Source organism: Mobula hypostoma, chromosome 6 (genome assembly GCF_963921235.1).
Source record: "Mobula hypostoma chromosome 6, sMobHyp1.1, whole genome shotgun sequence".
Taxonomy (NCBI): Eukaryota; Metazoa; Chordata; class Chondrichthyes; order Myliobatiformes; family Myliobatidae; genus Mobula; species Mobula hypostoma.
In genome coordinates, this window is record NC_086102.1 from 175,310,193 (window position 1) to 175,325,351 (window position 15,159).

Here is a 15,159-nt window from a genome sequence, read left to right on the forward strand (position 1 = left end):
ATGAAAATTTCTATATGGATATTTTCTGCTCATTCTGATTCCTGTACATTTCAAAGAGACTTCTCTTGAGTTGCTTCACACATTTGGAGCCTTCCAGTGATAAAACTGCCTATTTTCCACTGGAATTATCTGAAAAGAGAAGTTAAAATTCTGAAGATTTAGTTTTGCCCAGTTATGCCCCAGTATGAATTGCACTTAATTGTTTAAGATAGCAGCTGACATGAACAGTAGGTTTCTGACGAAAAAAGTTTGTACTTTTCTTAGGGCAAACTCCTAAAAAGATATATTTAGAATGTCAAGACAAGTCAAGTTTATTGTCATTTAACATACATATATGTAACATGTATAACCATATAAGGTATATAGAAACAAGATATTTCTCTGAACCAGGGAGTAAAGCATAGTAGTACACATACACACATAACACACGATAACTTATGAAGGTAAGGATAAAATCTACAGATGAATCACACATAAATAACAGACTAAAGTGGATTAATATTAAATATTGTAAGGTACAAAATAGACTAACCAGTAACACTTTGAATACAGTACAGCAGGGAGTTCAGAAACTTAATAGCCTGGGGGAAGACACTGTTTCTCATCTTGACCATTCTTGCTTTTATGCTTCTTAGTCTCCTGCCTGATGGTAGAAAGTCAAAGAGATTGCAGGATAGATATGTGGGATCCTTAATAATACCAAGGGCCCTGCATACGCAGTGCCTCTGATAAGTGTCCCTGATGGACGGTAGGGAGACCCTTATGATCCTTTCAGCTGTTCTCACAGTTCTTTGTAGAAACTTCTGTTTCAATGCTCGACTGCTCCCATATCAGATGGAGATGCAACTTGTCAGGACATTCTCAATGGTGCTCCTGTAAAACACAGCTAAGATGGGGGGGGGGGGGCTTGTATTCGCAGAGGGAGGTTGGTTCGTCTGCACCTTCCTGAAGCCCACAATGATTTCCTTTGTCTCCTCCACATTCAGGCTTAGGTTGTTCTTCTCACACCAATCCACCAGCCACTCCACTTACACTCTATAATATTCCATCTCGTCATTGTTCTTGATAAGGCCAACAACTTTTGTGTCATCCACAAACCAGATGACATGGTTTGAGCTAGATCCTGCGACACAGTCATGCATCAGCAGCAGCAGCAGGCTAAGTACACAGCCTTGGTGAGCGTCAGTGCTCAGCGTAATGGGACGAGAGATGTTGCTGTCCACATGGACTGACTAAAGCCTTACTGTTACAAAGTCCAGTATCCAAGGGAGGAATGTGCTAAACAACACAATTACTGGAGACAAGTTGGATGTACTGATATATGCTTTCTCCCATGGTCCGCTCTCCTCTTCTATTAGATGCCATTTCTCCCATGGCCCACTCTCCTCGCCTATTGGATTCCCTTTCTCCTATCGTCCACTTTGCTCTCCTATCAGATTCCTTCTTCTCCAGCCCTTTACCTTTTTTCACCTATCACCTCTTAGCTTCTTACTTCATCCACCCCCCTTCCCTCACCCATCTTGCTTCACCTATCACCTTCCAGCTTGTGTTCCTTCCCATCCCCCCATCTTCTTATTCTGTCATCTTTCTAGTCCTGATGAAGGGTCTCAGTCCAAAATGCCGACTGCCTAGTCTCCCCCATAGATGCCGCCTGACCTGCTGAATTCCTTCAGCATTTTGTGTCTGTTACTCTGGAAGATCTTTTCCTGGTTGTATTGTTTCACATTTATATATACATATATTGCTTCAGAACTGAGGGAATTCCATCTTATTTGAATGGAAGCCAGGTATAAGTTGACCCTTGTCTACGGCCTTTAAGCTTGGGAAAAAGGATGTAGAAAGTCAAATCCTGCTGCTGTAATGATAACAGCATCAGGGCTTTTAATCCACTGCCAGAAGAAGGCATTCAGCCCAAATCTCTGACTCAACTTTGTGAAATAAAACTATACCTAATTTTTCGAGGGCTCTGATATTTGCTTCCAAGGTCCCCTTGTTGGCAGAAAAGCATGTCAGAAATCCCTTCTCTTTGTTTGTATGGTTGCTCTAAACCTGTGCCTATTGCAGTGAAGGTGTTCTGATTTATACCAGGTCCAGAACAAATCTTGCAGCAATGCAAAAGTTGCAGAGATTAATGATATATACATATCATGCTGTCACTTTCAATATACTGATTGTTCAAAAGCGTCGTGATTTTGCAATTCAACTTCGTAGAATCATACAGTCACAAAACAATACAGCAGAGATATCAGTCCCTTGACCCTCTGAGTCCATGACAACTATGGCCCCAATTTCCTGATTTTGGCCCATATCCCTCTATACCTATCCAAATGTTCCTTTCTGATACTATTGTACCTACCTCAATCACTTCCTCCCATTATTTACGCCATATGCTCACTACTTTCTGCATGAAAAGTTTGTCCCTCAAGTCCCTTTTAAATTTTTCCCCTTACCCTAAATCTATAGCCCCCAGTTTTGGACTCCCCAATGTTGGGAAGAAGACTGCCACTCATGATTTTATAAACTTCTATAAGCCTTCTTCATTCTTAGTTGCTCCAAAAAATAAAGCCTAGCCTGGCCAACCTCTCCCTATAACTCAGTCTCTCCAATCCTAGCAACAATCTCGTGGATGTTTTCTGCATGTTTTCCAGTTTAACAATGTCTTTCCTATAACAGGAAGACTAAAACTTTAGAAAGTACTCCAAGTATGGCTTCAGCAAACACTTATACAACTACAACATAATGTCCCAACCCCTATATCTTAATGAAGGTCAGTGTGGTTAACACCTTCTTCACCTCTCTGACACTGTCTGCATATGAAGCCACTTTCAATGATTTTTGTAATTGTAGTCCCCAGTTCTTCTGTTCCATTACATCCCTAGTGTCCTACAGTTCCTAGTATAATCCTACGCTGGTTTGGCTTTCCAAACTGTATCACATCAGATTTACCTTACCCATTTGCTATTCCCCAGCCCACTTCTCCCCCTGTAATCTACAAGAACCTTCTTCACTCTCAACAACACTTCTTCAACTCAACAAAATAATTTTGTGTCATCCACAAACTTACTCGTGAAGCTTTCTGCATTCGCATCCAAATCATTCATATCAATAACAAATAATAAGGGTGCCCATGTCAACCTCTGCAGCACACTATTAATCATGAATCTCCATTCTGAAAAACAATCTTCAACCATTATATTTCCTAGCTCTGAGCCAATTTTGAAGCCACCTAAGAAGCTCTCTCTGTATTCCATGGAACCTAATGATCTAGACCAATCAACCAGGTGGGACTTTGTTGAAGGCCTTGCTAAAGTCCAAATAGACCATATCCACTGCTCCATGCTCATCGACCATTTCAGTTACCTCTTCAAAACAACTCTAAAACGTTCATAAAGGCGTGACTTTCCATGCAAAAAGCCATGCTGACTACAAATAATCAGTCTCTGCCTATCCAAATTTTAGTAGATCCTGTCACTCAGAATTCCCTCCAGTAACTTACTCACCTCTAACCTCAGGCTGATTGGCCTCTGGCTCTTTATCTTGTCCTTGTTACATTTCTTAAACATGAACCACCTTCCAGTTTTTAGGAACTTTGCCAGTTGTTAATAATGAAGCAAAAACACCTTTGCAATTTCTTCTTCAGCTTTCCACAAAGTCCTCGGCTGCACCTGGTGAGGCCCTTGGAATTTATCTATCTTAATATGCTGTAATTGCAGACTTTCAGTCATCCACAAACCTGTTGATCTAATTTACCATATTATCAACTAGATGATAAACAAAAAAGAACCCAGCGCTGATTCCTGCAGCACTCCACTACTCCCAGGCTTCCAGACAGCGAGGCAACCATCTACTACCACTCTCTGACTTCTGTGAAGTCAATGTCGAATCCAGTTTATTACCCCATCCTGAATGCTCAGTGACTAAATTTTCTTGACCAACGTCCCATGTGGGACCTTGTTGAAGGCCTTGCTAAAGTACATTTAAACAACATCCACTACCTTTCCCGATAACCTCCTTGAAAAACTGTAAGATCAATTAGATATGACCTACCATGCATAAAGGAAGTCAAGCCATAGTCTTGATTTCACTGGACAACAAAGATTTTGCTTCCTGAATACTTTTGGCTGTACCTTATGATTTTGGGCTCCTGATCATGAAAATCATGGAAGTTCACTATGAAGCACCGTTTTTTAAATAGCCTATACTTGTTATTTCAATTCATAATTCAAGTCAACTAAAATGCTGCCCACAATACCGGCTGATTAATGTTGGACACTTAAGCAAGAAGCCTCAGACACTGAGCACAGATGAAAATCATCAACAAAACATTTTTAGCTTAGTTGAACAATTCAAAGCATCAGCAGTGTTACGCAATTAAATGCATTATATTCAATAAAAGTTAATGTATTGTTTCTCCAAATTTCTATGCGATTCAAGTAGTCTGAAATTATGTGTTCAGCTTCAAGTCGTCTATCTTAAACAAAAAGCATTTTGAGGAAGCAACACTTCCAAAAAAGAATTGTTGTCCAGTGTCTTACATATGAATGACAAATTAAGATTGACTCACATTTCATATATATATTTTTACAGCTACATATATTACATTTTCATGATTTAACCATTCATAAAACAGGAAGATTTTTGGATTCATTCTTTGTACAGTTGTTACTTACCTGTCTTCAGACTTAAGTTGTAGATTGATCTCCTCCAGCTGAGATTTATATTTTGCATTGAGATTCTGAAACTCCTGCATGACAGAGACCTTTAACCCAGGATAGGGGCATTTCAAATAATGTATATCCTCTGGAATGTCATCAAGATGAGGGGGAATTTCTTTCTGATAATATGGGAAAACATGTATAGATATTGGTAGATATTCTCATTGTAATCATGTTCATGCCTAATAATATCCTAAATTAAATTTGCAATCAGCACAGAACTTGTTAACAAACAAAAGAAAATCTGAAGATGGCAGAAATCCAAGCAACACACACAAAATGCTGGAGAAACACAGCAGGCCAGGCAACATCTATGGAAAAGAGTAAAGTTGACGTTTTGGGACAAGACACTTCAGCAGTCCTGCTGAAGGGTCTTGGCCGGAAATGTCAACTGTACTCTTTTTTTCACAGAACTTGTTAATGCTGATTGAAAAACTACAGATCTCTACCAAATCAGAGAGTAACAATTGTTGGCAAATATTTCAGAACATGCGTGCTCTATTATATTAGAGTATTAGTAAAAATTTCAGTATTTCCTATTTGCATTGGATGATGTTTACTTCACTTTTTCAAATTTGTCAAGTTCTAAAGACTTCTATGACATCTCAGAGGTTGTAGCTTTATTAGTTAAATTTTGAATACACATATCCACAGACAATACAATGTTTTATGTCATGCTGAATAGTGTAGACGATTACCAAGGGACACAGCAGGATGTAGATCAGTAGCAAGTATGGACAGATAGATGGCAAATGAGGTTTAATCTAGGAAAGTGTGAAGCACTACACTATGAGAGATCAAGTATATGGGAGAACTCTTAACAATGTTGATGTACAGAGGGATTTTGGAGTCTAAGTTCATGGCTCATTGAAAGTAGCTGTACAGGTTGATAGGGAGGAAAATTACATACTTTGCATTGTATAGTTATTGGTTTATTATTGTCACATATACCAAGAAACATTGGAAAACTTGTCTTGTACACTGCTCATACAGATCAAATCATTATGCTGATGTAGAACAAAGTAAAACAATAGTAATGTAGAATAAATATAAAACTACAGAGTAACTGTAGTGTAGATAAACAATAAACAGCAAGATCGTAACAAGGTAGATTTTGATGTCAAGAGTACATATGATTGAGATTCATTCAAGAGTCTAATAACAGTGGATAGAAGCTGTACATGAATCTGTGCTTTCAGGTATCTTCTGCCCAATGGGAGGGGAGAAATGAAAGAGGGAATAACCAGAGTGGGTAGGATCTTTGATTATGCTGGCTGACTTACTGAGCAGCAAGAAGTGTAGGCAGAGTCCATGGGGAGGTGTGAGGGAGGGGAGAAAAGCTGGTTTCTGCAATGTGCTGAACTGCATCTACAACTCTTTACATTTCTTATGGTCAAGTGCAGAACAGTTACCATACCAGGTTCTGATGCATCCAGATAGAATGTTTTCTATGGTGCATTGATAAAAAGTGGTTGATGCCCACATGCCCAATTTCTTTAGCCTTCTGAGAAAGTAAAGTAGCTAGTGAGATTTCTTGGCCATGACATCATTGTGGTTAGACCAGAATTGGTGATGTTCACACCTCAGAACTTAAAGTTCTAAAGCTTCCGATCATTGTTGATGTAGCCAGGACCATGTGCACTGCATCTCCTCCGCACACCCACCCCCACCCACTCCCATTCTTAAGGCCATAACCAGCTCTTTTGTTGACATTAAGGGAAAGGTTGTTGGCATGACACCATATCACTGAAGTCTCTATCCCCTTCCTACTCTCCAATTCATCATCATTTCAGATATGGACCACAATGGTGGTATCATTTGCATATTTGAAGATGGAGTTGGAGCAGAATTTGCCCATACAGTCACAAGTGTACAGAGAGTAGAGTAGGGGGCTGGGGACGCAACTTTGAGGAACATGTGTGTTTAGAATAATTGAGGCAGTGTTGCTGCCTATCCTTACTGATTGCAGTCTATTGGTCAGGAAGTCAAGGATTCAGATGCAGAAGGAGGCACTGACTCCCAGGATCCAGAGTCTGATGATGTGCTTGTTTGGAATAATTTATGGAAAGTGAGGATGGCATGAATTCGTGAGTCAGGAAGTTATGTTGCAGGTTTAAAAACTCTGGTGAGGCTGCATCCGGAGTATTGCATTCTTTTGTTTTCTCTGAAGTAGCAGAGGCTGGGGGTACACATGACAGAGGTTTATAAGATTATAGGAGACACAGAGTACACGAGCAGTATCTTTCTTCCAGGGTCAAAATATCAATTACCAGACAGCATGCATTTAAGGTGAGAGGAGGCAAGTTCAACGGAGATTTGTGGGGCAAGATCTTTACTGCATGGTATGTGCCTAAAGTGCTCAATCAAAGTTGGTAGAGGAGGCAAAAGTGACAGAAGCATTTAAATGTATCTTAGATAGGCACATAAATGTGCAGAGAATAGGGAGCTGCGGACACTTTGTAGTCAGGATTAGTTTAGCTAAGGCATTTTATTTAGATCATTGGACTCTCTTCCAGGACAGGTAAGACCTATACGAATGGGACGGTTCCCACTTGAACTGAAGGGGAAGCAAAATCCTTGCAGGAAAGTATGCCAGAGCTGTTTAGGGTGGTTTAAAATAGAATTGCAGGGGGTTGGGAACCAGAGAGGTAGGGCAGTCAGTGGAATGGCTGTGGGGAAATTAGATGATAAGCCCACAAGGAAAGACTAATGTCCTGAATTGCGTCTATTTCAATGCACAATTTAAGGCCAATTTATAGAGAGGTAGCAGACTGTTGTAAGAAACATAATTTGTGATAGTAAGTGATTTTAACTTTATGCATATTGACTAAGACTCCAAACTGTAAGAGGATAGAGTTTGTCAAATGTGTTCAAGAAAGTTTTGTTAACCAATAAGTAGAGATTTAAACTGGAGAGATTGCAATACTGGATCTCCTCAAAAGGAACGAGACAGGACAGGTGACAGAAGTATGAATAGGAGAATACATTAGATCTAGTGATCATAGTTTAAAGATAATGATAGAGAAGGATAGGACTGGTCTTTGAATGGAGATTAGCATTCAGCAAACTGGAATCTTCAGAATACAGGTACGACTGCGGCGGCTGTTGCTGAAGTGGAATTCAGGCGGACTGAAACTTCGAGCCATTTTGAAGCAGCAGGACCCAGGCCCAAGAGCAGAAAATGAACCAATGTTTAGCTTATTTAAGCGCTGGGCCAGATTGAAAAGATTAAGGTGTTTAGGCCGAGGGTGGAGGACAAACCTGTGTTCAGCTCACTATTCCATGTCAGCCAGGATCCCTCAGCTGAGCCTGTCCAACCTGCCTGTGTTTGACCTGTCTCCCTCTCTTCTCACTGCTATCATCAGGCATATGGTGCAGGAGTCTTGAACCCCTTAGCCAGGTTCAAGAGCAGTTGTTACCCTGCAGCCATCAGGCTCCTGGCCCTGCTTCACTCATCTCACCACTAAACTGGCTCCATAGCTGTGGTTGTGGACTCACTTTTGGGAAGTCTGAGGTTCATGTTCTGGGTATTATTTGTTTTTTTTTTATTGTTTGCCTGATTTGTTCTTTTTTTGCACATTGGATATTTGGCAGTCTGTTGTAAGAGCTTTTTCAAGGATTCTATTGAGTTTTTTGTTTGTTTTGTAGCTGCATGCAAGAAGATGGATCTCAAGGTTGTACAGTATATGGTATACATACTATGATAATTAATGTACTTCGAACTTAAATTGGAGTAAGGCTGATTTTAAAGGCATCAGAAAGGAACCAGCAGGCATTAATTAGGAAAAAGCAAATCTCTTAGTGAGAGGCTTTCAAAAATCAAATATTGAGAGTGCAGAATCTGTACGTTCCTGTTAGCAATTTTTGGCAAGGCTAACAGGTTTAGGGAACCTTGGTTAGTGAAGAATATTGAGGCTCTGGTAAAGGAAAAGAAAGAGGTGCACATCAGGTATAAGCAGTTAGAATCAAATGAAGCACTTCAAGAGTATAAGAAATGCAGAACGCAAGGTAGAGTTAAGGAAGGCTAAAGGAGGGCATGAAGTTTCTCTGGTAGACGAGGTGAAAAGTCCTGATGAAGGGTCTCGGCCCGAAACGTCGACTGTACCTCTGCCTATAGATGCTGCCTGGCCTGCTGTGTTCTACCAGCATTTATTGTGTGTTGTTTGAATTTCCAGCATCTGCAGATTTTCTCGTGTAAGGTGAAAAGTTCCAGGGGTTTCTATGGGTAAATAAATATTTTGCATCTGTATTTATTCAGGAGACAGCAACAGAGAATATGGAACTGAGGCAAAAGAGTAGTGGGGTCTTAGACAGTATCTGGATTTCAGAAGAGGGGTCCTGGCTGTCTTGAGGTAAATTATGGTTGATAAACACCCAGGTCCTGACTTGGTGTTCCCTGAAGCCCTGTGGAAGCAGAGTGCAGAAATTGCAAGGGTTCAGGCAGAGGTATTTAAATATCCTTGGTGACAGCTGAGGTATCGGAAGACTGGAGGCTAGATAATGCTGTTCCATTGTTCAAGAAAGGCTCTAAGAATGAACCAGGAAATTATAGTCAAGTGAGCCTGACATCAATCATGGGTAAATTATTGAAAGGTATTCTTAGGGACAGGATATATAATTATTTGGACAGGCATGGCCCGAATAGGGATAGACAACATGGCTTTGTGTGGGGTAGGCCATGATGTGGAAATCACAAGAGCCATCACAAACAAGAGAAATCTGCAGATGCTGGAAATCCGAGCAACACACGTAAAATGTTGGAGGAACTCAGCAAGCCAGGCAGCATCTATGGAAAAAAGTACAGTCACCGTTTTGGGCTGAAACTCTTCAGCAGGACTGGAGAGAAAAAGCTGAGGAGTAGATTTGAAAGGTGGGGGTGTGGGGGGGGGGAAGCGAATCACCAGGTGATAGGTGAAACTTATCAGAGGGGGATGGATGAAGCAAAGAGCTAGGAAGCTGATTGATGAAAGAGACAGAAGGCCATGGAAGAAAGAGAAAAAGGGAGGGGGGAACAGAAGGAGAACCAGAAGGAGGCGATGGGTGGGCAAGGAGATAACATGAGAGAGGGACAAAGGAATGGGAAATGTTGAAGGGCGGGGAGGCATCACTGGAAGTTTGACAAATTGATGTTCATGCCATCAGGTTGGAGGCTATCCAAACAGAATATAAGGTGTTGTTCCTTCATCCTGGGAGATCCTGCTTGTTCCCACTCCCAGCGTGGACTCTTGTATATTGGTGAGATCCAACATAGATTGGGAGACCGCTTCGCCAAGCATCTACGCTCCGTCTGCCAGAACAAGTGGGATCACCCAGTAGTCACCCATTTTAATTTTACTTCCCGTTCCTATTCCGATATGTCCATCCATGGCCTCCTCCACTGTCGGGATAAGACCACACTTAGATTGGAGGAACAACATTCCATTTGGGTAGCCTCCAACCTGATGGCATGAACGTCGATTTGTCAAACTTCCACTAATGCCTCACCCCTCCCTTCACCATTTTCCATCCCCTTGTCCCTCTCTCATGTTATCTCCTTGCCAGCCCACCGTCTCCCTCTGGTGCTCTTTCCGCGCCCCCACCCCCCCTTTTTCTTTCTTCCATGGCCTTCTGTCTCTTTCGCCAATCAACTTCCTAGCTCTTTGCTTCATCCAGACCCCTCCAACTTTCACCTGTCACCTGGTGTTTCTCTACCGCACCCCCCACCCCCAGCTTTCAAATCTACTCAGCTTTCTCTCTCCAGTCCTGCCGAAGGGTTTCAACCCAAAACGTCGACTGTACTTTTCTCCATAGATGCTGCCTGGCCTGCTGAGTTCCTCCAGCATGTTGTGTGTATCACAAGAGACATGATTAGCACAGATAATTGCTGGACAAATCATCATCTGATCCATCAGACACATGAAAAAGGGAAGGGCTCATAAGAAGCAGACCAGGCCAAGACTATAACTGCCACCACCACCCACATTGCCCTTTGGCAGAGGAACTGAAGGAGCTGGACTTGGTGTGGTTCGTGCTGCTGCCTGCATCAAGAAGGCATCGGAGGAGGCAGTGTGCAATCTAACAGTGAGCGATCATCTCAGTCATTACTCTTGTGATTGCAAAGCCCTGTTGGACATTGTTAATATGAAATGCTGCAATTCCAATTCACTGATTTATTGGTGGACAGCAGGGACAGACATTCTTAGTCAGCTGAGGGCTAGAGCTGAGGCATTCAAGGCCAGTGGTCCAGAACTACACAAGAAATCCAGGTACTGTACAACCTATGAAAGGCTATCTTGAGTGAAGTAAAGAAAGTTGATTTAGGTTAGAGATAGAATCAGTTCTGGCAACATTTGAAGGCCATCACTTCCTGCAAGAGATCTATCCTGAGTCCAACATATTTATGCAATTACAAATAGTAATGATAGTGGTTATATTTCATTAGGAGTTTGAGGAGAATTGGTATGTCACCAAAAACACTTGCAAATTTCTACAGATGTACTATGGAGTGGATTCTAACTGGTTGCATCACTGTCTGGTATGGAGGGGCCACTGCACAGTATTGTGAAAAGCTACAAAAGGTTGTAAACTCATCTAGCTCCATCCTGGACACTAGCCTCTCAGCATCGAGGGTGTGTATTACAATGTACCGCTGCTGCAAAACAAAAAAAATTCACAACATATATCAGTGATATTAAACCTGATTCTGATTCTGAAGTGTTCAAGATGTCTGTGAAGATGTCAGTTAGCTGGTGTATACATTCCCTGAGTACTCAGCCTGGGATGTTGTCTGGCCCAGCCGCCTTACAGGGGTTGACTCTCTGCAGAGTCCTTCTCATGTCATAGACACAAGAGGAATAGCAGATGCTGGAAATCAAGAGTAGTACACAAAGTGCTGGAGAGCTCAGCAATTTGAGAGCATCTATGGATAGGAAAAAAGAGTCGATATTTTGGGCCAAGACCCTTCATCAGACCCTGATATTCCCATCCATAGATGCTGCCTGACCTGCTGAGCTCCTCCAACACTCTGTGTATATTGCTCCTGCTAATATCTACTGCTGTTATAGACAGTGGCTGCTCACTGTGGGGGAGGCGGGAGGGGTTAGCTTTCGTAAATGGCATTGTGTTGCATACCACAAATTTTACATAAAAATCGTTTAGAATGTCAGGAAGGGTGGCATCACTGGTAGTTAGCATTCTTTTTCTCTATGCATGGTCATTCCTTCCGCTATCTGAGGAATTACACCCTGGATCGTAGTGTCGCTACCACCCATCTAGAGGTACCACAGGCATGATCTCCACAGCACACCAACTACAGGAAAAATGTCGTGGACAAAGGCAACTCTTGTACTTGGCTTTCATAAATTTGACAAAGACAATTGTTACAGCAGTTCCCCAAGCTCTCTTGAGTATACTATCAAGATATAGCTACCCTGACAAGTACTTATGAATACAGAGACTACTGCATGATGACACGTCAGCCACGGTATTCAGCAGTTGTGTCACTGAATCAGAAATGTTCACTGTCTAGACAGGAGTCAAACAGGGCTGCATCATCGCACCCACCTTATTTGCTATCTTTATTGCTCCCACCTTCACCTCATTGGCCAAGAATTGTCACAGGGAATCCCAAACATGTATAGAATCGACAAGATGATTTTCAACATCAACCAGTTCAAGGCCAAGAACAAGGTCACTATCAAAGAGTTTCAGTATGTGGATGACAATGCAATCACAGACCTCTCAGAAGAAGACTTCCAATGTATCCTAAAAGCCTTTGTCAAGGCATGTAGAGCCCTCGGCCAACCAGCCATTTATGCAGCCCTCCATAAAATTGATGCTATTGCTCTTGAAAAAGTAGACCACTTTCCCTACCTTGGCAGAATTCTCTCCTCAAAAGCAGACATCAACTCAGAGATCAACCACCACCTGAGTAGTGCTAGTGGAGCCTACGCAAGGTTAAGGAAAACAGTCTTTGAAGACCATAATCTAGAAGTCCAAACAAAACTTTCGGTCTTTAGAGCAGATGTCCTTCCTACATTCTTGTATGTAGTTGAGTCATTGACCACTTACAGTAGGCACTTGAAAGCTCTGAAACAATATGATCAAAGAGCCTTACAAAAGATTTTGAGTATCAGCTGAAAGGACATGCACACTAACACCAGTGTTCTGGAAGAAGCTAAACTGAACAGCGTCTCCACCACAATAAAATAACACTAACTCTGATGTCATCCAGTTGCTGAACTCCATCTCCCCAAACAGATCCTTCACTCCCAGATGAAGGAAAATTAGCAAACTCCTGAATGGGCAAAGGAAATGCTTCAAAGATAACATCAAAATCAGTTGAAGAAACTCAAAATTACATCTAAAAACCAGGAGGATATTGTACTCAATAAATACAACTGGAGGAAATCTGTTCAAGAGGGAACTGTGCTATATGAGAGTGACCTCCACTGTGCTGCAGAAAATAAACAGACAGAACAATCAAAAGACCCAATCACTAACTACAGCCACCGCTCACACAGCACCAGAACGTATAGGTCCTGGATCAGCCTCTACAGCTACATGAGGACCAACAAAATGACAACCCCTTAGGAGAACATCATACTTCACTCAAATATTCACATTACTAAAAGGTTGATGAAGGAAAGACAGTGGACATTGTCTACATGGCCTTTAGCAAGGCCTTTGACATGATCCTGCATGGTCCAGAAGGTTAGGTCACCAGACATTCTGGATGAAGTAGTCAACTAGATTCAACACTGACAGAGACAGAAGTCTGAGAGTGGTTGCTGATAATTTTGTGTCAAACTGGAAGCCTGTGACCAGAGGAGTGCCACAGAGATCAATGCTGGATCGATTATTGCTTATCATGTATATTAATGATTCATTTGATAACATGGGAAACAGGATCAACAAATTTGTGGATGACACCAAGACTGGGGCATAGTGAAGAGTGAGGAATACTATCAAAGCTTGCAATGTGATCTTGACCAGCTGGGAAAATGGACTGAAAAATGGCAGCTAGAATTTAATGTAGACAAAAGTGAGGTGTTGACTTTGGGAGGCCAAACAAGGGTAAGACTTATGCAGTGAAATGCTGGAGGAATTCATTTCACGTGTGTTTCTTGAAATTTCTAGCATCTGCAGAATTTATGTTTCCGCCTTGCGCGGGTTTTTTGAAGGGCTGTGAATTGAATTGCTACTGTTGAGGTCAGTATTTCTCATCTGTATCTACCAAGAACAACATGGAACAGTGTGCAGTTCTCACCATACCAGAGGAAAAATCTGATTAAGTTAAAGTGGGTGCAGAAAAGGATGTTGCTTGGTCTGGAGCGCTTGAGTTATAAGAAAGTACTGGATATACAGGGATTGTTTTCCATAGAGCAAAGAAGCTGAGAAGTAACATTATGGAAGTTTATAAAATCATGAAGGGGCATAGGTAAGGTAAATGGTCACAGTATTTTCTCCAGGGTAGATGAGTTTAAAACAGGAAGACTTAGGTTTAAGTTGAAAGGAAAAAGATTTAAAAGGTACTTGATGGGAAAGTTTTTCCACAAAGGGGATAGCAGGTACACGAAACAAGCTGCCAGGTGAAGTGGTAAAGGTGGGTACAATTACAACATTTAATGAACAGGTACAGTGTGGTACACAGGTAGGAAAGGTTTAGAGGGAAATGGGCCAAATGCAGGTAAAATGAACTAGATCACCAGACAGCTTGGTTGGTATGGCTTCTATCAGTTTTGTATCCAGTTGGCTAGCTCACCTGCAATAACTTTCCAGACCACGTGGAACTTTGTCAAAGGCCTTGTTGAAGTCACTTATACAAAAATTACAGCCCTGCCCTTGTAATACCTCATACGTAACTGAGGTCAATAAGCATTCCATCAATGATACAGAAATTATTGACATTTTGACAAAAAGGGGCTAATTGGAGATGGTCAGTATATCTTGTTAATTTGAATGAACTTTATGAAGAGGTAACTTAAAAGATTAATAAAGGTGGAATGATAGACGCTGTCTATATTGACTTCAGTAAGACATTTAATAAGGATCTGCATAACGTACTTATCCAGAAGATTAATCACAGAAGTGGCTGTATATTCTCTTTTTGATTGCGTGGGAAAGTGCAGCTTCTGCTGATCTAAGAGTCGTCTTATTACCAGAACTGAAGGCAGCATCCTGATCTCTCAGCAACGCCTGGACCTCTGCTGTCAACCATGGCTTCTGATTTACCCTCACAGAGACATGTTTAATAACGGTGACATCCTCCTTATATAGCCAGTCACAGATCTCAGATATTCATCGGTGTTAATATGAGTCCTAAGTCACCTCCTCCCTGAACACGCTCCAGTCCGTGTTTTCAAAGTAGTCCTGTAATGCTCCTTCTGCCCAGGTATTTATCTCCCTTTGAATTGGTTTGACACATTTAATCAGCTGGCTATATGCATAAATTAGCATAATAGAT

At 41.6% G+C, this 15,159-nt stretch overlaps 1 protein-coding gene across 1 annotated transcript in view; it reads right to left on the reverse strand.

Annotated features, from left to right (window-relative positions):
• LOC134347733 (coiled-coil domain-containing protein 148-like) overlaps positions 1-15,159 on the reverse strand; it is a 118,226-nt gene that overhangs the window by 29,964 nt on the left and 73,103 nt on the right. Inside the window, exon 8 of the mRNA XM_063050133.1 lies at positions 4,671-4,834. Coding sequence (XP_062906203.1) covers positions 4,671-4,834 — 164 coding nt within the window. The remainder of the gene's footprint in view (positions 1-4,670; positions 4,835-15,159) is intronic.